This window comes from Narcine bancroftii, chromosome 10 (assembly GCF_036971445.1).
Source record: "Narcine bancroftii isolate sNarBan1 chromosome 10, sNarBan1.hap1, whole genome shotgun sequence".
In the NCBI taxonomy this organism is placed as follows: domain Eukaryota; kingdom Metazoa; phylum Chordata; class Chondrichthyes; order Torpediniformes; family Narcinidae; genus Narcine; species Narcine bancroftii.
Genome location: NC_091478.1, coordinates 68,639,312 through 68,664,441, shown reverse-complemented (window position 1 = coordinate 68,664,441; position 25,130 = coordinate 68,639,312). Strand labels below are relative to the sequence as shown.

At 43.6% G+C, this 25,130-nt stretch overlaps 1 protein-coding gene across 4 annotated transcripts in view; it reads left to right on the top strand.

Annotated features, from left to right (window-relative positions):
- piezo1 (piezo type mechanosensitive ion channel component 1 (Er blood group)) overlaps positions 1-25,130 on the top strand; it is a 250,838-nt gene that overhangs the window by 213,860 nt on the left and 11,848 nt on the right. For 3 of the 4 annotated variants that reach the window (XM_069901252.1, XM_069901253.1, XM_069901251.1), the window contains 14 exons: positions 1,154-1,326; positions 1,610-1,740; positions 3,041-3,226; positions 3,768-4,026; positions 4,689-4,877; positions 6,454-6,646; positions 8,895-9,003; positions 16,100-16,247; positions 17,667-17,881; positions 18,601-18,759; positions 19,679-19,826; positions 20,449-20,637; positions 22,629-22,721; positions 24,195-24,367. In XM_069901252.1, coding sequence (XP_069757353.1) covers positions 1,154-1,326; positions 1,610-1,740; positions 3,041-3,226; positions 3,768-4,026; positions 4,689-4,877; positions 6,454-6,646; positions 8,895-9,003; positions 16,100-16,247; positions 17,667-17,881; positions 18,601-18,759; positions 19,679-19,826; positions 20,449-20,637; positions 22,629-22,721; positions 24,195-24,367 — 2,365 coding nt within the window. The remainder of the gene's footprint in view (positions 1-1,153; positions 1,327-1,609; positions 1,741-3,040; positions 3,227-3,767; positions 4,027-4,688; positions 4,878-6,453; positions 6,647-8,894; positions 9,004-16,099; positions 16,248-17,666; positions 17,882-18,600; positions 18,760-19,678; positions 19,827-20,448; positions 20,638-22,628; positions 22,722-24,194; positions 24,368-25,130) is intronic. The other variant, XM_069901254.1, reaches the window with a different exon arrangement.

Genomic DNA, 25,130 nt, shown 5'->3' with positions numbered 1-25,130 from the left:
TTCCTGTGTTTGCCATTCTTTAAATGACTCCATGTATCCCTTAATAAGAGAAAGTACCTCCTTTATCTTGCCTTTCTTTTCTTCTTCTATTTCACTGTACTCTTCCTCTTCCTCTTCTTCCTCTGGGTTGGCCATCTGTTGTTTCTTTGTTGCCCTTTCCTTCTCTTCTTTCTTGTTTCTATTGTCTTCTGTGGTCTCTTCTTGCTGCAGGTGTTCTGCAGCTGTCATTGCCGGCTGTGGAGATCGACTCCCCAGCTGGTCCCCCCTCCCGTCGGTGTGTTTTTTTCATGCGCATCGCGCATGCGCGGTTGCGCACTTTTACTCGGCTCTGCGAGCCATTTTTGTAGTCCATTATTTACCGACTTGAGGGAGCGGGTTTCTCTCTCCGCAGCGGGCCTTCGGACAGGTAAGGCCTTCACCTTTTTCCTCCGTTGTCTTCTCTTCCTCTCTTCTTACTGTTGATTTTGATTTTTCTTTTTTTGTCGCCATCTTCTTTCCACCTTTATACTCACTTTTCTGTAACTTTTATTTCTGTGCCTTTGTGTTTTCCTTTGTTTTTCCCGACTTTTCTGGAGAGGGCTGGAGTTCACTGTCCGGCCACTACTCCATCACGTGACCCCGTCCGTAAATCCAGCTTTTGTAAGAGATTTAATGTCAGCTGGGGTATTGTGTTCATTTTTGGAAACAATACTTTGGGAAGGATGTCAAGGTTCTGGGTGGGAATTGCTTGGGTAGTGAAGATGCTGGGGTTGTCCCTTCAAGTGACAGCAGAAAGGAGAAGCTTTGTTGGAACTGCTCAACATCATGAATGCTTGGATAGAATTAAGTTTTTTTTTCCTGATGGAGTTACGTGTATGTGAAAAATTTAAGGTGATTGGCAAAGGAACCACAGTTAAAAGGATGAGGGCATCTTTTAATATTGGGGTTTGGAATGTGACAAAGTCAATTCAGTGACAATATTCAAAAGGGTGTTGGATTAATCCTGGCAGCTAAATGGTGTTGATGATTGTGGGACAAGAGCAAGAGTGGGAGGAACACCACACTACTGGTACAGGCAAAGTAATTCAAAGGGTGACTGTGTGGTGTTTCATTCTGTGATTCATGCTGGACTGCCTCATTGGTTCTAATGATAGCCTGCTTCTTTGCCTTTCAGCTATGAGTAATGTTATTCAGCGTCTAATGTATATTCTGCGATTTCTCTGGGTCCTATTCTTAGCCATGGTTGATGGACTGACGCAATGGCTAAACACTCTTGCAAAGCAGTACCTTGATACTTTCACTGTTCTGTGGATAGATCGTTATGTATTAACCCAGAAACTTGCTCAGGTGAGTACTTGGATCATTTTTCTTTGGAGGAAACCTATTTCCTAAAATTAAGCATTTATAAAAATTTCACTCAAAATATATCTTAAGATAGTAATTTTAATAAAAGATCATGTGGCCTTGAAACTGATCTTTGGGTTGGCGGAAGGTACACAAACTGATTGCATTTAAAGTTGAATTTGTAAAACTTTTACATGATTTGCTCTTTCCTAGTAGAATGGGATATAATGTTTGATGTTCTCTAGGGTTGCCAAGATGTGTTATTTATCTTTACTGTTGTCTCCAGGGTGAGCAAGTCCGAGAAGCTCTGGCTGGCCGTTATGAGACGTCAGAAGGCAAAAATCAGCCCCAAATGCAGAACATGGAGCCTGAAGAGAAAACAGCTGAGGATGGTCCACAGCTCAACACTGCATCAAGGCAGGGGCATGAATACATTTCCATAGGCACATTACCCAGATTTTGGTACAAATTTCTGCTTTCAAAAGCGAGAAGTGATCTTGTGAATAGTGCAGGTGGAAAAAGGATCCTGGTGATAAAATGCTCTCCAATACTCCAGGGAAGAGTTTGATAGCATTGCTTCACCAACAAGGAACCTGTTTCTGGGACTGGTGGGAAAAATGGCTTGACCTGTTAGTGGAAGTTTTGGATTGAATGCACTAGGCAACATTTGGGAATGGGAAGGTGGCTGTGAGACAATGAAGCCTAGATTGGGGTTGAATCAAACTTCCTGCTGGGACCCAGAGGATCCTCCAGGTCTTTTTGTCAACAAGAATACATTTCATTATAGTGGGGGGGTGGGGGGGGGGCGGTAGACAACCTTTTGGTTTTCTTATGTTCCGTTTCCTAAAGCAACATGTATAAGCTTGCTGATGCCTGAACTCTATCTCTGACGACACCTTTGTTCGCCATACTTCAAGCAGCATATGATTCACTTCTAGAAGGGGTCCTCTTCATTTGGTAATGTTGATATCCAAGAATGTTTAACAGTATCAGAAGAACAAGGCGCTTTGGAGCATTTTCACACCTGCCAATCTGGAGGTTGGCAGTGTTAGTTCATATAGAAGCTGGATTAGAAGAGGAAAGGACTCGCAGGGCTTTGGAGGGAGGACAGTAAGTGGGGCTGGTTGGATTGATCTGGTGTGGTGCTAGTATTGACTAGTTAGGCCAAGTCGCCTCTTTCCATGCTGTGACTAGTCTACTTTTCTGTGAAATAAAGCACTCCCAATGGTCACCCACAATCTGTCAACCAAAATTATAAATTAAAAGCAGAAGCTAGAAATGCGATATCCTCAGTCTGTAAGGTTACTTTTCTTGCTCTTTCGACAAATACTTCTCAACCTACTAATAGTTTCCCATATTTTGATGTCTTTGGGAGGGGTACATCTGCTCCTATGAACATTGAGAAGTTTAGGGTCACTTTGGAGGTGATTGAAATTTCTAAACCTGCATTATTTGCTTGTGAAATGCTCAAAAATGTTTTGTCCTAAATTTTTAACCAATATAGAAGCAGATGTTGTTTGACATGATATCCATTTGGTGGAAAGTGGTGGTTCAGAATTAGTTCACAGTCTCCCCCAGCTCCGTTAAGGAAGGAAAATGGTGGGAACACCGAAATTCATTACAGGAGATGGTTTGGGCTGAGGATGTAGATTAGAAAATCAATTGTAAAAAAAAATGTTTTTCCACTCTGTTTATGCCATTTTTTTTTTAAATTCAGTGATTCTGAAGAACAGGATTCCTTGATGATCTGTGATGAGAAGAAAGTGGTTCCTGAGGGCAGTAACATCACAGAAACTGGAGAACCAAGTCTGGCTGTTGATTTTCTGGTGGGAGAGGCCTCAGAAGAGACAACTGTCTATCCCATTAATCGCAGCAGAACTGCCAGTGAGCTGCTGGCAAGCAGGTATCGAATGGAAAAGGAGCCCATTTTGAAAATTGGTTTTATTGAAACCTTGTTATACATTTCCCTTTCAGTAGTTCCACTTGTACAGATTAAAATTATGTTTATATTTTGAACTATGTTAATGAAAAATGGTGAATTACAGGTGAGAAAATAATTTTTTTTTCCTTTTGGGGCAAGATTTGCTTACTGTTCTTCAGTTTACTCTTGCCTTGTTTGGGGATTACAGTTCAGAATGTCAGTTAAGTCCTTTTCTCAATCAGTGATTATCACAATTTACCTTTTGAAAATAATCATTCAGCTTAATGCAAAAATTAGGAATTGCTTACATTAATAATGTGCAAATCAATAACACATGCCCAAGTGGAATAATATATTTCACTAAGACCAATATAGTTCATTAAAAATGACAGATGTTCATGTACACTTGATTAATTTTGATTGGATGAGGAATGGATTATCTGATGCCCTTAATTTGGGTGGCATGTCTGGGTTACAAGTATAAGCATTTAGCATCAATACCAATGTTTTTAATCTTTTAAAGCCCTTATTTCATTGAAGAATTGGAAAAGTCGAAGAAGTTTTACGAGTCCCAGAATCGATTCTTGAAACTGCTGTTTGCAACATATAATGTCATCTCTGCCAAATCCGAATTGACCTGTTACTTCATCATTATCTTGAACAATATGACTTCTGCTTCTGTAATCACACTCTTCCTTCCTATCCTCGTGTTCCTCTGGGCAATGCTCTCCATTCCCAGACCCAGTAAACGATTTTGGATGACAGCCATCATCTATACTGAGGTGAGCAGTGATAATTTTGCACACTTATCACGCTGCAAATTTATAAAGTTTAAAGTCTAAAGTTTCATAGACACAAAGACATAATTGCATTTTTTAATCTTGAAAAACAAATGACTTTAGCAATTTTATTCTGTTATGCTAAACAACATACAAATGATGAAGTAAGGTGTTTGGCAAAATGGAATTTTTTCATTAAATGAAAATAGCACTGAGTAAATTGCACTAGCTCAGCGATGGGACACTTATTTCCGTCTCACAAAATGGTAAATTCAAGCCCACTGTGGAATCGTCCCGCCAATGGCCTGGCTGACATTTGGCAGCGGCCTACGAAAGAAAGGCATTCAAAATGAGGTTTTTAAACCACTGCTCCTTTGCTCCAGTCAGATGGAGGTAAAAGACACTTGAAGTGTTTCTGGTTTCTCCAAACATTTGCCCCAAAGCCGATTGAGAGAAACAGTGAGCAGTCTCCGTGGGACTTGTTCTGATTCTCTGCAACACTGACGAAATTTAAAAGTTTGTAATTGACTCAAAATCCTATTTTGTTTGCATTAACAACATATTAGTGAGTTGTGGTATTTTTTGCTATTCATTTTATTCACTATCAAAAATATAATTTCTCTTCAAGCAAGGCTCATCCAATGTTCCTTTGCTTGTCTTTCCAGGTGATGGTGGTCATTAAATACTTATTCCAGTTTGGATTCTTCCCTTGGAACAGCCACTATGCCACTTCGCTGCATGAAGGCAAACCATTTTTTCTGCCTCGAATCCTTGGATTGGAGAAGTCGGAAAGTTACGTTAAATATGATCTGATTCAGCTTCTGGCACTTCTGTTCCATCAATCTCTACTAAAGGTTGGACTTTCCATATTGTGGGAGAAACAGCTCTTTTTGCAGAGATATGAAATATAACAACTACACAAATGTGCTTTTAAAATGCTTAAGTTTAGACATACAGCACGGTAACAGGCCCTTTTGGCCCAATTACATCCAATTGACCTGCAATCCCGGTCCAGTCTTGGAGGATGGGAGGAAACTGGAGTCTCTAGGGAAAACCCACACAGACATGGGGTGAATGTACAAACTCCTTACAGACAGCAAGGGATTTGAACCCCAGTCCCAATGGCTAGTGCTGTAACTGCATTGCACTAACCTTTTATGCTTACCGTGTCACCCCCCTGCTCTAGTTTAAAACACTACCAGGAATCCACTGGGTTTTGATATTCTATTTACAGAGAAGTAAAATCATCTTCCAAGACTGCAATAAAGCTGATGAATTAAAACATATGGAACAATCAAAGGAATTCCCCCTTCTAAGAGTTTTCACAGAGGTCTCTGCCAGTATGGAAGAGTCAAAAATTGAAATACCCTTGGCTTGAGAATGTCCAACAGATCCATGCATCTCACATTTTTGTGCAAATAAACCTTGTGGTTTCCTATTGGATGTGCCTTTGTGTAGCCAATCTGGTGTCGGCATCTCTTTCTACATCCTGACATCAACACACACCAATTTCTAGCCTAACGTCAAAATATTTCAAGGTTTAAGGTTCCTTTTATTGTCATGTAATAATAAAAATAATGTTATATACATCAACATTTATCTGTGCTAAAGCCAAACAAAACGTTGCCATGGGCATTGCCCGGCTCCCCAATAATAAGAGAAAGAGAAGCAAAAGAGAGTCCCTTCGAATTGCTGAGTGTCCGCGGATTTGCCTACAGTGCTTCCGCAGCCTCTTTAGCCCCAAATTCCTGTTCAGACCCTCGGCAACCCGAGCTCCTGATTCAAACCTCCCTTATGATCAAGAAGCCTTCAGTGCCCGAGGCCCTTTTGGAGCCCTTCTTGCCCTCAGCACCCTCTCAAATCATTGTTCTGATACCTGATTCCCATTAGCTAATGCCTTGCAACCCACAGCCTGGTGTGAGCCCGTTGACCACTAGTTGCCTGCAGCCGGTGTGAGTCCTTCAACTGAAAGTTGCCAACAGTCCGCAACCTGCATGGGTCCTTCAGCCGCCGAGCCCCTTGTTGGTCCACTGCTGTGGTCCCCTTCCTTGTAGGGTCACCTCCAGGTTTCTCCTTCTCAGCAGGAAGGTGTTCCCCCGTTGCTAGTGCCCTGCACTGGTCCATTGCTCCCCTGGAGTCTGCAACCCCTCGAGACTTGCTGCCCAGCACAGGTACTGTCATCTTGGGCACAGACCTCCATGGTTACAGGCCTATATAGGTGGTCAGCATCACAACCAGGAAGTAGGACCCTGCGGAGTAGTGCTTTGTCTCTGGTCCCTGCTCTCCAGGGTCCACACCAGCAGCAGAACAGTCATTTATTTTGACAGCTCTTCACTAAAAATGTGTATTACTTTTATTTTCCTTAAATGCATTATTCAAAGTAAGAAAAGTAATAAATGTGGCACTTGTCTATAACTTTCTAATATCTAGCGATATGGACTGTGGAATGATCTGCAGAATCAAAAGAAACGGGAGAATGTGAAAGAAAAAGAAGCCATGCAAAAATCACAAGCTGAAAACCCCAACGAATCTGCAGCTGAAGATGACCACGTTCCTGTGGGGCAACCAGAGCAGGAGGCCAAGAAAACCAGATTCCACTTCAGGAGGAGAAAGCGACCCAAAGGTTAGAGACGATGGGTAATGATACCAAGAGTCCAGTGATTGGTGTTTGGAATTCATTACCATCTGGGACAGACCCCACCCAGTAATTCTGTGGGATATTTTAAAAAAGGAACTTCACTTTCATTATACCACATTATTTGAAGTCCATTGGGTTTCTGTGAGTCTAGTTTTGTCTTGAAGTTTGAAAAAGTTTAGGGTTTCCCCCCCCCCCTCTCCCCCTCATTTGACTCATTGGGTCTCAACTTTGATCATATCTCATTGTTTTTATTTCAAAAGACCTCAACGAAAATGGTTTTATGAGTGGTTCCAATCAGAATTTGGACCTTTTTTGACACTGGTTGGGCCTTTGTGTTTATACTGTCTATTCGACGGGAACACACAAATTTCTGTGAGTGTACTTTTAAAGTCCATGTAGAGGTACACTCTAATTGAGGAATGTACTTCTGTGTCGACACTCATATAAAGATGAAAAGTATATATGTCTGTGCATCGATGTCATTTGCAAATGAGCTGGAATGGATATTTACTTATTTAATACTAGCAGAGTACCTGGCGTTGGCTGGGAAATGAAACATTCATTTGTTGACTCCATGGATGAAATAAAATATCCAAAAAAACTTCATGGTAATTCTGCATAAATATATTTTTTCAAACACAACATTTATATTCCCTGTAACAGAAAATGGTGCCGCCCTTTGGCGGGTGGCTTTAGTTCACATTGCTTGGAGTCTTTCTTGTTCTTTCTCAGTAGACTTCCTTTTCTGCTAATGGAATGCCTGGTGGCATCAGCACTGAGGTGGGCTTGGTGTTGTTCCTCAGTTTCCTGCTGCCTGCTCCTTGTTTGTCTGGAGGCCTGAGGATTGAGATGGGCATATCACTGCTGTTCTATTTCCTGCTGCCTACTCCTTGCATGTCCAGAAACATCAACAGTGAGATGAGACTGATGTTCCTCTACTCTTTGTGGGCTTTTTAAAAAAACTTTATTTATAGTATATAAAATACAGAAATATATATATAAACCCCCCCCCCCACTACAATTCATCAATTAATAAAATACAAAATGATACGTTAGTACTCTACCCCTCCCCCCCACCCATCCACCCCACTACAAAAAAATCCCAAACCCCAAACTACCCCTATGGAGCCTTTTACATACAAAGATGAGTGCCTCTTTTATTTCTCTCATTTACAGCTCCTCTGCAAATTCTGGTCAAGGTTTGCCTATGTTGAAGAAATTAGCCTCTCTCAAGGAGTTCTGTGGAGTTCTCCAACTACTCCTGGTGGTCTCTTTCGTTTCAGTGATTGCCAAAAACTTCCTCCAACTTCTCCAGCTACCTGAACCCATTACACCACCTCTCCCATGACTCACCATGCCAGGTCCCATGTTTAATTCATCATTGTGCAAATCCAGTGCCCCTCATTGGTCCAGGCCTCAACACTAATCTCTGCCCAGCACCCCTTCCTCTGGTGCGACTCACCTCTCAACCCTCACCCCATGTCCCACCAATGGCTGGCTATCTGATTGCAGACCCAACCAAACCCTGGGCCTGTTAAGGGCTTGACAGATATTTATGATTTGTTTGGTGTGTTCAGGAAAGGGAAGCATTTTTGTTTTAGTGTGGTGAACAGACAAATTGGTTCCAAGAGTGCAAATTATTTCTTGCCTGCAACAAAGAAATATTTCTTAGTGATGGTTTAAGCTATTGAAATATTAATTCTCAGCTATTGCTGTTTAATACACCCTTGTAAAAGATTTTATTTTTCATCTAGGACCTAATTATTATATTTGATATTGACAGGGTCAAGTAATGCCTATTAAATTTAAATTTAGACATACAGCACGGTAACAGGCTATTTTGGTTGGCCCATAAGCCCATGTCGCCCAATTAACCTATAACCCCGGTTTTTGAACTGGAGTCCCCGGGGAAAACCCATGGAGACACAGGAAGAACGTACAAACCCCTTACAGACAGCATGGGTTTTGAACCCCAGTTCTGATCGTTGGCGCTGAAACGGTGTTGCGCTAACCGCTACACCAACCGTACCACTCCTTAGATCCTCAGCACCCTCAATGTATTTTATGATCTGGACTCCACCATCCTCAGAAGCTGAGAATTTCAGAGATTCACTTGGTTCAAAGAGAAGAAATTTTGTGACTCCTCAGTTTTAAATGACCGACCCATTAATTATCAATTTGATTGTAAGTTGTGGTCGAAAATGATTTGACTGATTGAAAAATGTTCTATTAGTGAAGGAAAATTCACCTCAAAAGCCTAAGAAGAAACGCACCAAAAAGGAAAAGGCAAGCAAGAAGCTCATGGATTTCTGGATGAAGATGAAGAATCTTCTCTTTAAGATGTAAGTGTACCCAGGACACACTGTATGGTGAACAAAATTAATAAAGTCCATGCAAAGTGAACGTGTGGGATGTTAGATGATTTGTAGGTGAAATAGTTGTAATTAAATCAACAGTATTTTTATTTGATTCTGGTTTTTAATGTTTGGATGAATTAGATTTTGTATGAAACCAAAGTAGATAAATTTAAAAAATTTAGACATACAGCACGGTTGCAGGCCATTTCGGCCCATGAGTCCATGCAGCCCAATTAACCTACACCTCTCGTACGTTTCAAGGTGGGGGGGGGGACCGGAGCCCTCAGGGAAAACCCACAGAGATTCGAAGAGAACATACAAACTCCTTACTGACAGTGTGGGATTTGAACCCCCAGTCCCAATCGCTGGCACTAACTGCTACGCCAATTGTGCCGCCCATACAGATGGATTTAAAATATTATTGAATTAATTTTAATCCTGTATTATCTAGCTTAGCTGCTATGCTGAGACTGATAGCACTAATTTACAATTTGAGATGCAGGCATCGTTCTTTTTTGTGTTTCATCCAGGAGTTCTATGCAAACTCAAAGTAAAGGAAAATGGCATTCAATTGCTTTCCTGTCAGTCTATTAGGATTCATTGTGCCATTTTTACTGTGAACGATTTTTTAAGGTTGGGGTGGGCAAGTGTCCAATGGATCTGGCTCTACTTTGTGCTGGCAATGCTGACCCTATGTGCTCCAGTCATTGTGGAGCTGGGGTACCATGAACTAAGTTTGGAATGCAATCATGAACACCATTTGATGGTGCATTATAAAAGGATTGTTTTTGTACAGGGTGATGATGATGGCATCACGAAGGTCCTGAGGCAGTTTTCCTTGGTCCCAACAAAGCTTGAAAAACTCATGCAGTTTGACATGCAGAGTTTTGCCGCCAGCCTTCCAGACCTCTGGGGGTATTCCATCCATACCTGCTGCTTTGCCACTTTTCAGTTGTTCAATTGCCTTATATGTCTCTTCCCGGGTGAGGACCTCATCCAGCTCTAGCCTTAGGGGCTGTTGAGGGAGCTGGAGCAGGGTGGAATCTTGGACTGAGCGGTTGGCACTGAAAAGAGATTGGAAGTGTTCTGACCATCGGTTGAGGATGGAGATCTTGTCGCTGAGGAGGACTTTGCCGTCTGAGCTGCGCAGCAGGCTTTGAACTTGGGGTGAGGGGCCGTACACAGCCTTTAGGGCCTCGTAGAAACCCCTGAGGTCGCCAATGTCCACGCTGAGCTGGGTTCGCTTGGCGAAGCTAGTCCACCACTCATTTTGGATCTCCCGGAGTTTGCGCTGAAGATGGCTGCATGCGCGACGGAAGGCTTGTTTCTTCTCTGGACAGGACAGCTTTGTAAGGTGAGCCTGGTGGGCAGCTCGCTTCTTTGCCAGCAGCTCCTGGATTTCCTGGCTGTTATCGTCGAACCAGTCCTTGTTTTTCCTGGAGGAGAAGCCCAGTATCTCTTCAGTGGATTGCAATATGGTAGTCTTCAGCTGATCCCAGAGGGTTTCAGGGGACGAGTCCATGAGGCGGATTGCATCATCGAGCTTTGCTTTGAGGTTTGCTTGGAAGTTTCCTCTCACTTCGTCTGACTGCAGGTTTCCAACATTGAACCTCTTTCTGGGGGCTTTACTGTTCCTGGGCTTTGGCTTGAAGTGAAGGTTGAGCTTGTAGCGAACCAGCCGGTGGTCAGTGTGACATTCCGCGCTGGGCATGACCCTGGTGTGGAGCACATCTCGTTTGTCTCTTTCTCGCACCAGGACGTAGTCCAGGAGGTGCCAGTGTTTGGATCGGGGATGCATCCAGGTAGTCTTCAGGCTGTCCCTCTGCTGAAAAAGGGTGTTTGTAATGACAAGCCGCTGTTCTGCGCAGAGCTCCAACAGGAGGCGCCCATTGTCGTTGCACTTGCCGACACCATGCTTGCCCAGGATTCCTGGCCAGGTTTCTGAGTCTTTGCCGATGCGAGCGTTGAAGTCGCCAAGGATGACAACCTTGTCGGCTGTAGGGGTGCGTTGAATGAGGTTGCGCAGGTCAGTGTAGAAGTTGTCCTTTTCTGCTGGTTCTGCCTGGAGGGTTGGAGCATAGACACTAATGAGGGTGATGCGACGCTTGTTTTGAAGGGGGAGTCGCATGGACATGATCCGGTCCGAGTGGCCTGTCGGGAGGTTTTCGAGTTTGGAGGCAATGGAGTTCTTGATCATGAAGCCTACACCAGATAGGCGTCGTTCATCCAAAGGCTTGCCAGACCAGTAGAGTGTGTAGCCTGTGCCGCGTTCTTGGAGGCTGCCTACATCTGCCAGGCGGACTTCACTGAGAGCGGCTATGTCGATGTCAAGTCTGAGGAGTTCATGTGCAATGAGGGCAGATCGATGTTCAGGTCGGTGGCTGTCATCCTTGTCTAGCATGGTTCTGATGTTCCAGCATGCTAGCTTGAGTTTGAGAGCATCTTTTGAGGGGGAGGACGTGGAGGGGGAGGACGTGGAGGGGGAGGACGTGGAGGGGGAGGACGTGGAGGGGGAGGACGTGGAGGGGGAGGACGTGGAGGGGGAGGACGTGGAGGGGGAGGACGTGGACCTGTCCTCGGACCTGCGCAAAGGAGCTTTTAGGTGGAGTGCAGTGCGCGCAGTACTGGCCCCACCCTTTACACCCATGGTTCGAGTGCCGTGGCCAAGCAAGCTGGGACGTGGCAGCGAGGTCCTTGGGTCGTAGGTTTTAAATCGGAGTGGCCTTCTCCTATGCAGTTTTCTTAGCCGGGCTGGAGGGGCCTGCCTCCCCTCCTAGGTCGGTCCATACTGCCCGGACCGGGGCCTCCGCCTGCCTCACTCGACCGAGGCCGGGGCCTCCCCTTGCTCCTGTCCGGATTGGGGCCGCCGCCGCCTACCCTCTGCCCAGACCGGGGCCGGGGCCGCCGCTGATCTCCCTGTGCCCGGACCGGGGCCACTGCCTCCAACTTTCTGCCCAGACCGGGGCCTCCGCCTGCCTCACTCGACCGAGGCCGGGGCCTCCCCTTGCTCCTGCCCAGACCGGGGCCGGGGCCGCCGCTGCTCTCCCTGTGCCCGGACCGGGGCCGCTGCCTCCACCTCTCTGCCCGGACCGGGGCCTCCGCCTGCCTCACTCGACCGAGGCTGGGGCCGCCGCCACCCCCTTGCTCCTGCCCGGATCGGGGCCGCCGCCGTCCACCCTCTGCCCGGACCGGGGCCGGGGCCACCGCTGCTCTCCCTGTGCCCGGACAGGGGCCGCCGCCTCCAACTTTCTGCCCAGACTGGGGCCTCCGCCTGCCTCACTCGACCGAGGCCGGGGCCTCCCCTAGCTCCTGCCCGGATCGGGGCCGCCGCCGCCTACCCTCTGCCCGGACCGGGGCCGGGGCCGCCGCTGCTCTCCCTGTGCCCGGACCGGGGCCGCCGCCTCCAACTTTTCTGGGCACGTTTAAAGTACGGCGCTGTTTTTTCTTGTGTATTTTTTGTATTTTCTTTGATGTTTCATTTTGAAAGCAGTAAACTAATTTCCAGATTCTGCCTTCTGCACACAGCCAAATTTGCAATACTTTCCTCTGGTGAATGGTTGCAGGAAAGCTGAGTCTAGAACAAAGGTGAGAAATCAGACTGCTCAAACTACAGGGGAATCACGCTGCTCTCCATTGCAGGCAAAATCTTCGCTAGGATTCTCCTAAATAGAATAATACCTAGTGTCGCTGAGAATATTCTCCCAGAATCACAGTGCGGCTTTCGCGCAAACAGATGAACTACTGACATGGTCTTTGCCCTCAGACAGCTCCAAGAAAAGTGCAGAGAACAAAACAAAGGACTCTACATCACCTTTGTTGACCTCACCAAAGCCTTCGACACTGTGAGCAGGAAAGGGCTTTGGCAAATACTAGAGCTCATCGGATGCCCCCCAAAGTTCCTCAACATGGTTATCCAATTGCACGAAAACCAACAAGGTCGGGTCAGATACAGCAATGAGCTCTCTGAACCCTTCTCCATTAACAATGGCGTGAAGCAAGGCTGTGTTCTCGCACCAACCCTCTTTTCAATCTTCTTCAGCATGATGCTGAACCAAGCCATGAAAGACCTCAACAATGAAGACGCTGTTTACATCCGGTACCGCACGGATGGCAGTCTCTTCAATCTGAGGCGCCTGCAAGCTCACACCAAGACACAAGAAAAACTTGTCTGTGAACTACTCTTTGCAGACGATGCTGCTTTAGTTGCCCATTCAGAGCCAGCTCTTCAGCACTTGACATCCTGTTTTGCAGAAACTGCCAAAATGTTTGGCCTGGAAGTCAGCCTGAAGAAAACGGAGGTCCTCCATCAGCCAGCTCCCCACCATGACTACCAGCCCCCCCACATCTCCATCGGGCACACAAAACTCAAAACGGTCAACCAGTTTACCTATCTCGGCTGCACCATTTCATCAGATGCAAGGATCGACAACGAGATAGACAACAGACTCGCCAAGGCAAATAGCGCCTTTGGAAGACTACACAAAAGAGTCTGGAAAAACAACCAACTGAAAAACCTCACAAAGATAAGCGTATACAGAGCCACTGTCATATCCACACTCCTGTTCGGCTCCGAATCATGGGTCCTCTACCGGCATCACCTACGGCTCCTAGAACACTTCCACCAGCGTTGTCTCCGCTCCATCCTCAACATTCATTGGAGCGCCTTCATCCCTAACATCGAAGTACTCAAGATGGCAGAGGCCGACAGCATCGAGTCCACGCTGCTGAAGATCCAGCTGCGCTGGGTGGGTCACGTCTCCAGAATGGAGGACCATCGCCTTCCCAAGATCGTGTTATATGGCGAGCTCTCCACTGGCCACCGTGACAGAGGTGCACCAAAGAAGAGGTACAAGGACTGCCTAAAGAAATCTCTTGGTGCCTGCCACATTGACCACCGCCAGTGGGCTGATATCGCCTCAAACCGTGCATCTTGGCGCTTCACAGTTCGGTGGGCAGCAACCTCCTTCGAAGAAGACCGCAGAGCCCGCCTCACTGACAAAAGACAAAGGAGGAAAAACCCAACACCCAACCCCAACCAACCAATTTTCCCCTGCAACCGCTGCAACCGTGTCTGCCTGTCCTGCATCGGACTTGTCAGCCACAATCGAGCCTGCAGCTGACGTGGACATTTACCCCCTCCATAAATCTTCGCCCGCGAAGCCAAGCCAAAGAAAAAAAGATAAAAGGATTAGATATAACAGTTTGGCTATTCATTGAGAAGACCAAATTTTCTCCAAAGTTGGATTAATATACAAGAAAATTGCAATCTAGACTATCTTCTTCCTGCATCAGCTTGTTATATAAAGGAATAAGTCACAAGATATAGGAGCAGAAGTAGGCCAAATGGCCAATCAAGTCTGCTCTGCCATTCCATCAGGAACTGAACCATTCTTCTCCTGGCCTCCCCACTCCTTGGCCTTCTCCCTGTAACTCTTGATGCCCTGACTAATCAAATACCTGTCAATCTCTGCCTTAAATGCACCCAAGGACCTCGCTTCCACAGCTGCTGTGACAACAAGTTCACAGACTTATAGCCCTTTGGCTGAAGAAATTTTGCTGCATCTCTCTTTTAAATTGACACCTTTTTATCCTGAACTTGTGCTCTTGTGTCCTAGACTCCCCTACCATGGGAAACAACCTTACCACATCTACTCTGTCCAGGTGTAACAATATTAATATTTGGGGAGAATTTATAGGATTTAGAGTGGGTCACATACATGCACACATTTTAAAGTGGATCTTATTTGAAAGAATGAAGAATTCACATTGCAGGATCTCTGGAGAATGTAAGCACCTTTCACAAGTAGGTGTTAATTGAACTGACAATGCTTAACCACCATTGTCTTGCTGGAGTCATGCTGTGTATCAGTACCCTTTCTGCAAAGTGCTCATAGAAAGGTCATGCCTGGACTTTGTTTATCTAACAACAGATGGGAGCAGAAGAAATAACTCCTGTTTTGCTCAGGAAGGTTGGGGTTTTGAATCACGTGCTCTCTTTGGAGTTGCAGTTGGAAAAGAAGAGAGAGTTGAGTTAACAATTCAGTCAGTCAGTCAGTATGTGGGACACTGACAAGTAACTGAAAAGTGCAATCCAGGGAAAACTGTTTGAAACTAATGAAAGCAAGTTCCAGAGCAGTAGATGGCTGGAAGTGCTACCTGTCTGATGTTTCTCTTGAAATAGAGGAAGGAATGGAACTCTGTGGTAGCTTGAAGAAAGAGGTTTCCATCTAGAAGACCCTGATGGGGCAAGTTTCACAGCGAGACCCCAAGGTGACTAGTGGTGGTACCTTAGTTGTGGAAATCCTGGAGCAACAGGTATCTCTCTCTGCAAACCCTTCAAGAACCTTCCTGAGTGGTAAACATTTACCTTTCAAGCACCAAACCTGGTGAACTTTATACCCGTTAAATTCTGTGCACGGTATGGTGATTGTCTGCAACCAGAGAACTTGGAAGAAAAAGTGAGATTGAACTGTGAACCAAAGAACTTTTCTTAAATTTATAGACACATTACATACACGTGCGCTTAGAATTAGAAGGGGGTTATTTGAGTTAGTTACATTAAAGTTTGATTCTATTAACATGTTTGAAGTTGATTAAAAATAACTTGATTTGAAAGCCACTTGTCTATTGGTGCTGGGTTTTGGGGTTCTTTGGGCTCGTAACACAGGTAATTGAGGTAAATAGAATTCATTGGAAACCTTAATAAGCAAAAGTATGCATTTTTAAAGATTTTAAGCCTCCATAAACAAGAAATCAATGGCAAAATGGACTTCAGTGTTCTGATGGCTGTTTTTCCTAATGGGAGCCCACTCCGCTCTGTGGCTGGCTTCATTTGGGAATCTGCAGAACTGCACTCACTGACTGAAAACCACGACTGGTCCTAAAGCAGTCTGACAAAAGTCAGCACTGAACAATTACACTGACCTATTACTTCCATGCAGTTGTATTAAAATGCAGGCGGTTCTGTATCCATATAGTAATTGTAAACATTCTTAACCAATGTCTTCTGTCCAACCTTTTAACCCTGTTTTGCTTTTGATTCACTGTTCTAACAAAAGGCTCAATATTAATGTGTTCTCAGGGTTCAGGGCATTTGTAGGCCTCTGCACAGCTACTTTTTCAACATTCTCCATACAAAATACCGTGCAGCGACTGACGTATACGCTCTCATGTTTTTGGCTGATGTGGTGGATTTTGTGATTATCATCTTTGGATTCTGGGCATTTGGAGTAAGTTTCTCATATTTTGCATGCAAGTTGGTTTATTTGGAGATCTCCTGCCTCCTCCTTTCCTAACATCTAATTTGGCTCATCATGGTTATTAATGATGTTTGAACCTCAGCCATTTGGTGATTTGGCAGCCACGCTGCATCTGGATCTGTTCAGCCAAGAGGCTTTGTTTGATGGAAAATATTTTCAATTTGTTTTGTCCTGTCCTAAGATGTGCGTGTCCCAGATCCCAGTCAAGTCAGTAGACTCAGTCCACATTGAACATTTAACCTGGAGACCCCCTGGTCATGAGGCTTATCCAGGCATTGATCAATTCACTGAAGATAAAGTTGTGTTTGGAATGATTACAATCTCCATATTATCAAGGATATAACAGTTTGAAGTTTGATCTTATAACAATTTCTAACCTACATTTTCTAATTTACTGAAAAATTAGTTTAAGTTCCATATTGTTAGAAACAGAAGTACCTTTACAGAAATTGCTCGAGACAAAAATTGAGAACGAAGAACATTTATTATACAACAATGCAAAGTTGGGTGCTTCCCCTTATCCTGGGAATACACACATACACTGGGGCTCACCCAACTTTTATACAGTTTATTTCAGTATAGGAATACCCTCCCCCTTACATTCTTCTGCCTCCTGGATAGGTTTGGCATTAGGCAATCTTGCCTGCTTACGTGCTGTTTCTGTGAACTTGGAGGACCAGGGGATATCCTGTCGGTGGGTGTCCTCATTGTCCTTATTCACAAACCTGTCTTTGTTCTAATTTACACCTTCCCAACTCAGGGCTACAACCTCTTCATATGTAGAACTTGCTAATACTGTCTACATATGCAAAACCTGCTAATTCTATCTAGGGCTAGAAGATCCTTATCTTATTCAGTCCAGACTAACTCTACTTCCTACATTCTATATCTATTGTCTATCCTTATCTCATTCGTGAACTCGCTGATTCTGTCTAAAGGCTAGAAGATTCTTATCTTACTCAGACTGACTCCGCTTCCTACATTCTAATATTCATTTCTTATCCTGTTCATACTGGCTTTATTCATTTACCCGTATATCTATATTAGTTTCCTCATCTTCATATTTTTATAACAGTTTTACTCATCTCTCACAATATGCACTTACAAGATATTTCTTTGCCGCCGTTTCTAAATGGCTGAAAATATTGGAATGTAGGGCCAATTGCCAAATATTTTAAATGAGGTTTACTTTTCATCGCCTGTTAGATATTTTAGCTGTTCATCTGTCAATAATAATCTCATAGAATACGTTGACCGACCTTCCAAGCTGTGTACTGTCTGCATCGGTTCTAGATTTAGTTATGTACTGAATGGATAGCTATATCCTACAGCCTCGAGACATGTTATGATTTTCTTCCCACACCGAACTCCCTTCTTTTACTTAACTAGAAACATTCAACAGCAGCTGACATTGCATCAACGCTATCGGACGATCAAGTTCCAGAAGCTTTCCTGGTCATGGTGCTCATTCAGTTCTCCACTATGGTGATAGATCGTGCTTTATACCTCCGCAAAACTTTACTGGGAAAGCTCATCTTCCAGATCACCCTTGTGATCGGAATACATTTCTGGATGTTCTTCATATTACCTGCAGTCACAGAGCGGTAAGCAACTGGAATATTTGATAGCAAGTTGAGGGGCGGGGGAGGGGAGGAGTAAATAAAAGAAATTTCTGCCAACGCTCAGGAGATTAGGCTGCATCTTTGGGAAGAGAAACAGTGAACATTTCAAGTTGAAGATTCTTTCCAGTTCGAATGAAGTGTCTTTAATTCGAAATGTTGACCCCATTTCTCCCCCTACACAGGTGGCCGGCCCTGCTGAGTGCTGCCAGCAGTTTCTGCGTTAAGATTTTTCTGATTTGATTTTCAATTTTAGCTATTCGACATTACTGCTACAATATTGCACCAGGAAAATTCACAAATTTATTTGTTGAACTGAAACCCATTTTTCTACCCAAGTATGATAATATTTGTAGAAAATCTACTCAATGCCGAACTGAAAGCTGCTTAAAAAAAGATTCATTTTCACAGGTCATTATGAATTTTGTCTTGGGCTTGGTGTCATGATATTTTTAACAGCTGCTTTTATAGGTGTGAAACCTTTGCTTGAAAATATAGATAATTAAAATGAAAGGTGAGCATAATAGTTAGAATGGTGAATAATTTGGTAGTGATGAATTACTCATGAAGTATTTCTTTAATGTGATCAGATTCCACAGAATCAAAATCTAATTTAACAGCAGGTTTAACTACTGACTCTTTTAATTATTTTGTAGCATGATAATGTGTTAGATTTCATGTTTATTTGTATGTTCTCCAAACAGAATGTTTAATCAGAATACAGTGGCACAGTTGTGGTATTTTGTGAAATGCATCTACTTTGCTCTATCAGCGTATCAGATCCGTTGTGGTTATCCAACACGCATCCTTGGTAACTTCCTTACAAAGAAATATAATCACATGAATCTTTTTCTTTTTCAAGGGTAAGTCAGAAAATGCAAAGCTCTAACTCTTAAATTATTGTAGGAAATGTTTTTAATTCTTCATGAGCTATTTGGCACATGCTAATAGACTCGTCACAGATTAAACAATAAATAATAAAACCCCTGGCATCCGGCACCTTCGGGGGTTTGTTAATGTTGGATAAGCGGGTTTTCTGATTGCTTGACTCACTCTTTCAATGCCTAACAAATACACCTGTGTTAAGAATAAACAGTAGAAAGACAAAAATACTACCCTGTACATGCTCTGAACAAACTTCACTTGCATGAATATATAAACTTTAAAGCATTTTACTTTATTTTCAGTCACATTCTTTGAAAGCATTTAACCATCACTGCATCTGCAGGTTCCTCCCCCTCCACAGAGTCGTCTGAAAGATGAACAATAACATCATAATTAACCCCCACTCCCCCAAGTTTACAGGTAAAGCCTTACTAATATGCTTAATGATCTACTAATAAAGGAAAAAGACTCTTACTGAACAGGGATAAGGAGGGAGCCACCCCAACGGTGAGCGGCATCAACGAGCTCTTCATCCTGGGCGATGCCATTGTTGCTTCACACGACTTTATTCAAACAGCTGCTGCAAGCAAAGTATGACCAAGGCCTTCTGCTGTCGAAATATTTGCTCTCACCTTCGCCAAAGTTTGTGTGTTATTTCAGAGAATATTTACTTTTACAATTTTAAACTTTTATTTATTCTTATTTATTTTAATTTTTAAAAATTATTTATTTTCCTCAATTTTTTTTCCAGTTGCTTGAGGCTGCCAGTTGCTTAACTTCTGAATAGCAGGGTTTTTTTTAAACTAAACTATGTCATTATGGTACAACAGAGGATTCAACGTGCATTTGTTCATTAGATAGCATGAACCTTCAGGATCTCCCTTTCGGTTTCTTTAGTTTCCGTCTTGTACCATTTCTGGTGGAACTTCGTGCTGTAATGGACTGGGTTTGCACAGACACCACGCTCTCCCTGTCAAGCTGGATGTGTGTGGAGGACATCTATGCCAACATATTTATAATCAAGTGCAGCCGCGAGACAGAAAAGGTATTTGTTCTGTTGGTAACCGTCTTTGTCCGATGACCGTGAATTTGGTACTTCTCTTAATAATTTTATGAATGTGCAATTTGGGAACCACATTTGGACATTGAACCCCTTGGGCCTGCTTCATCATTAAAAATGTAGTTGTTGCCAAACATCCTTGCTCACTTCTTGCATCCCCTCTTTTGACCTTTTCCGGACCCAACTTTCACCGCCCTTTGTGAAAGGATTCCAAAGACGCACAACCCCTCTGAGGGAAAGAAAATGGCGCTGTCTCTTAACAGATTTAAAGATTGACAAGTGAGAAAAAGATAACACAAGGTACGAGGCTCTGCCATCTTGTATATTAATAATCAGTGCCACAGAAAGTGACTCATCAACGCATCTGAATGGGAGTCTCGTAGAGACGTGTCATGTTGATGATGGAATTGGTGGACTGAGGCATCCTCAACAACCACTATCTCCTTGTTCCGTGAACCACTGGCCCCCATTGTGATTTGACAAGAGGATATTCTTTTTCCCTGAAACAATTAGAATATGAGATATAAATGGGAATGGATTCTGCAGCAATAATATCAGCGCATGTTTTTTTAAAAAATGGCATAACAAGCGTTTTATACTTCTATAGCGTTACCCACAGCCTAAGGGTCAGAAGAAAAAGAAGATTGTTAAGTACGGAATGGGGGGCCTCATCATCCTTTTCCTGATCTGCATCATCTGGTTTCCCCTTCTCTTCATGTCGTTGGTCAGATCAGTAGTTGGTGTGGTGAATCACCCAATAGATGTGACTGTCACAGTGAAACTTGGTGGCTATCAGGTAACTTTGTCTTTTTTTTCCCTCCTTTCGTTTTTTTGTAAAATGACAACTCTCTGCTGGCCTTTATATGGCACATAAAAGAAAGCTCATCACGGTGTCTCAGTACAACTTATTTATCACCAAAAATCCTAGTTTCAGTGTTGAAGGAAAATTCATTCCAAAGTTTTTTCAGGGTATAGTCAATGAACAGGCCAAAGGTAGGTAAATTGTCATTCTGGTATGTTTCCTGTTGATTCATATTTTAACATTTTTATTTTCCTTCCTCTTCCATTTGTCTCTGCATCAAGCATTTCAACCCGAGAGATAAGCCCATTCCCATTTCTTTGCTTCATCATTCCAGTCACCAGCACTGCCTGTCAGTGCCTAGTCATTGATGTTTTTGAATTGAATTGTTTATTGTCACATATGACAAGATGCAGTGAAAAGCTTTGTTTTGTTTTCCACTTTATCTTGACAAATCAACCCATTTGAATACAGGGTGAAAGTGTTGCAGTAAGTTAGAGGATAAAGGTGTAGTGTTACAAAGTGTAGGGTTTAGAGAAAAGTAGTTAAAACAGTGCAAGGTCATCATCTACCAAAGAGAAGCTCATTTAAGTCTGTTCTCAGCAAGAAAGAAAGGGTCCTTGAATGTCGGGCTTCATGTTATCTACCAGACAGAAGGGAGTGAGAAGAGTATGACTGGAGAGGGATGGGACCAGCCTTCTTTGTTAATAGATTGAGAACAAGCTTGGATTTAAACACCACCAGTCTCTGTCAGTCAGGTCTTTTGTAGTTATGAGACATTAAGGGCTCACAAATCGGATTGTAACATGAGTTTAACCTGCCAATTTGGCAGGTTATCTGCCCGTGTTTTGGCCAATTGGTGGGTAAAATTTAGAAAATATTGCATGGGTTGGCAATTGCATGGAGGTGGATTGTTTACCCATGTACATGCATCATGTAGCTGCTGGTGGTCAATTTGTAAGTGATCGGTGGCTACCCAGGTAGAAAATGACATTAATGGTTCCAGCAGTATGGGGATTATGGGTAAGAAAGATGGCATTTCTCCTGCTTCCCGTTGGCCCACTCCGCTCCCCAACAGCCCTCTCCTCTTCCCCCAACAGCCCACTTTGCTCCCCTGAAATCCCACTCCACTCCCTGCCGGCTCAACAATGTTCTCCTGTGGCCCCAACAGCACCCTCCCCTCCTCCGCCCCACCCCACCCCCACCCTGAGGCCAACACAGGGAACAGGGGAATTCCTGTGGGACCTCTGGCGACACAGTGAGAGCGTGACACGTCACTCACCACATCACTGAAGGGGGCAGGAGCACCCTTAAATTGCCCAGTCGTCACTCAACCGGACAATTTAGTGTCCAGTGTGTAAGGGGCTGCAGGGGCCCACTACACGGGTAGGATATATGGGTCCTGAGCAGTCCCAGTTTGTAAATGCCTACTGTCTCCACTTTGCTTCAGCTTCGCTGCAGGTGGGATTGTTTGTCTTGCCCAATGCCTAGTGTCTTTCTGAAATAGCTGCCAGTGGGGGAACTCAGTTAATGTCTGTGGATCATGTCAAGCAGAACACATGGTGCCCTGGAAACCTTCAAATGTGCTTGACAGAGAGATTTTCCTGTTATCTGGCATGACTTCTACAATTGCTGTGACAATTTAGAAGCTTCCATTTCCTTCCCTCATCAAAGTTGGCTCATGCTGGGAGCCCACACAGATGATGTTATAATGACCTTCACCCAGGGAAATTGGCCGTTTCAGCTGATGTCAAAGATATTATTATTCAGTCAGCACAGAGTCAATTTGGGCTATGATAGTTACCCAGTCATTATTATACACAGCACTGCTTTATGGTGAGATTCAATCCCTGTTGCTTCAGATCGATGCTGCCTCAGATTGTATGGCTTTGTGATACACAATGGTGCAGATATTAAATTGTATTGCTGATAAGATCCAATTGATCTCAGGAAATATAACAAACACTCTTTTGTTATTTCATTTGCAGCCCTTGTTTACAATGAGTGCTCAACAGCATGCACTCAAACCATTCAGCCAAAAGGATTATAATGACCTCTGTTCAATGTTTGAACGCAATCCAGTAAGTTTTAATGTTAGAAATACAATAGGACAAAATGAATACAACTCTTCTAAGGTGATACAAATGTGCTAAATCAGTGCGGGTTCCTTCCACCTATCACAAGCTAATGATGAGTAATTCTGTACCAAGATCCTCTCCCCAGGCAGGTTCTGTCCCGTGAATGGCATGGCTCTGATTCACTGGAAGTCAGATGCTCATACATCTGACCTTCCTCTCTACTTCTGGACTCAGCACTCAATTTTCCACCAAGATTGGGTGTGAGATCATGAGATCATCTACTTTAAAAGGGACACCAACTTTGAATGGAAAAGTACTTTTTTTTCCCATCTCTCCTATTTGAAGCTGGAGTTCTCTAGAACAGTTGTTTACTACCTTTTTCTTTCCACTCACATACCACCTTAAGTAACCCCTTACTAATCACAGAGCACCTATAGCATAGGGATTATTAAAGTGGAATGTGAGTGGAAATAAAAAGTTTGAAACCACTTGTCTAGAACCTATTGCCATCCCTATCTGAAAGTAGAAGCACCTGGTTTCTTCCTCCTGAGGAAGATTTTACCACTCTGCTGTTGGGTGCAGAGTTCCAGGATTAGAAGTAGTGGCCAACCATAAGGCCACTGGAGGTTTGGCTGCTGTTCATTGATTTCCAACATTGTCCCTTGAGTGGGTGTTAGGAGAAGTGGGGGGGGGGGGGGGTAGACTTGACAGGGTACATGTATCAATTCCTTCAGCTGAGACCTCAACCCAGTGAACCTTCCCATCTCTGTTCTCTACGCAAGTATCTTCCTTTTTAAAAACAATGAGCTTGCATCAAAATTTTCCATCATTATACTTTACTCGTTTTGCATAAAAGACCACCTTTCATTAGGCTTCTAAATTAGTTGGTGAACCTGCAAGCCAAATCTTTTTTGTTTTATATTCTTGGAGCCCCAGATCTTTTAGTGCCACAACATCTAGTATTCTCCCTCCAACCCCAAACAGGCAGCATCCGCCAATGAGTCAATGTGAGCTGGAAACAATAAAGGGAAAGGAAGGTGTATCTCCTCCATGTGAATGGAGTGGGTGAGGGAAGAGGGATGAGGAAGTATGCCTCTGTGAATAGGGTGAGCATTGTGACAGGCAGAAGCAATTCCATAAACCATTTCAGCAAAAGGTTTTTATTTGAGAAGTCCCCACAATTTCCATTCTGTCAATGGGATCATGTCAACAGTGAGGCCATGGCTCCTTCACATCGCTGCACAACAAAGGGCAGTATGTCATCCCTTTTTGATTGTAAGTTAAAACACAAAATCAGAACATTTAGCTCAACCAGAATGTGTTGATCTTTGAAGTTGTTCATCAGCTATTACTGGATTTCTCATTTTTGAACGTACATTTAAGTAATAATTTACCTGGTGAAGTAAAAAGCTTATTGGTTCTGAACCGATGTGATTCCTAATGTCAGCATGATTTCTTTCCTCTTCACTCCTGAAGGCTGCTATGCAGTTTATTTCACTCTATGGTTATGAGGATGTCATGACTGCACATATTGAGGGAAGTTCGGGATCACTGTGGAGTGTTAGTCCACCGAGTCGCCAGGCAATGATTGCTGAACTGACCAGCAATGAAACTGTAATGACACTTCGCTTCATGTGGACCTTTCAGAGGTGAGATGGTTTTTACCATCAACTTTATTGGAAGTAATCTCATCCAACCTGCTCAGCATTCTATAAGATTGGTTAAACACGACTTATTCCTAATCAATCCCTCGATCCATCAAGGTTTGGTCTTCCCAGCCAAACCATAAATTAACTGTGCACCTTTCCCAATCGCAGATACGAATCCTTGCAGATGGTCTCACCCATCTGCTCCCTCTGACCTTGCTCTCATTTCCTTGCCCAACGATTGACAGTCCTCTGTCCTGATGGAATCACCATGAACCTCATTCCCCGGGCAAATTTATACCTGCAAACATTTGCAGAGGGTAATTACGCAGAGAAATACTTGCATACGAGTAAGTTATCTATGACAATGGAGATGGTTCACAGATCACAACTGTGACCACTTGGTTGGTGGATGATGGAGAGGGGTCAATAGGGCCTGTGGCGAAGTTGGTAGAGATGGAACAAACCTCACCACAAGAACTGCTGAGAAATAAACATTAATACTTGGTTAAACCACACTCCAAAAGGTATTAAAATTAATATATTTTTAAAAGTTTTTAAAATGAAACCAGAAAATTTAAAGCAATTCAGAAGTCTTAACTAAACTTTTTAAAAGAATATATAGTAATCTAGAAACATAGAATTCTACAACACAGAAAAAAGGTCCTTCAGCTCTAGTAGTCCGTGCTGAACTATTATTCTGCTTGGATCCACTGACCTGCACCCAGTCCACAACCCTCTCATCCACGTATGTGTCCCAACTTTT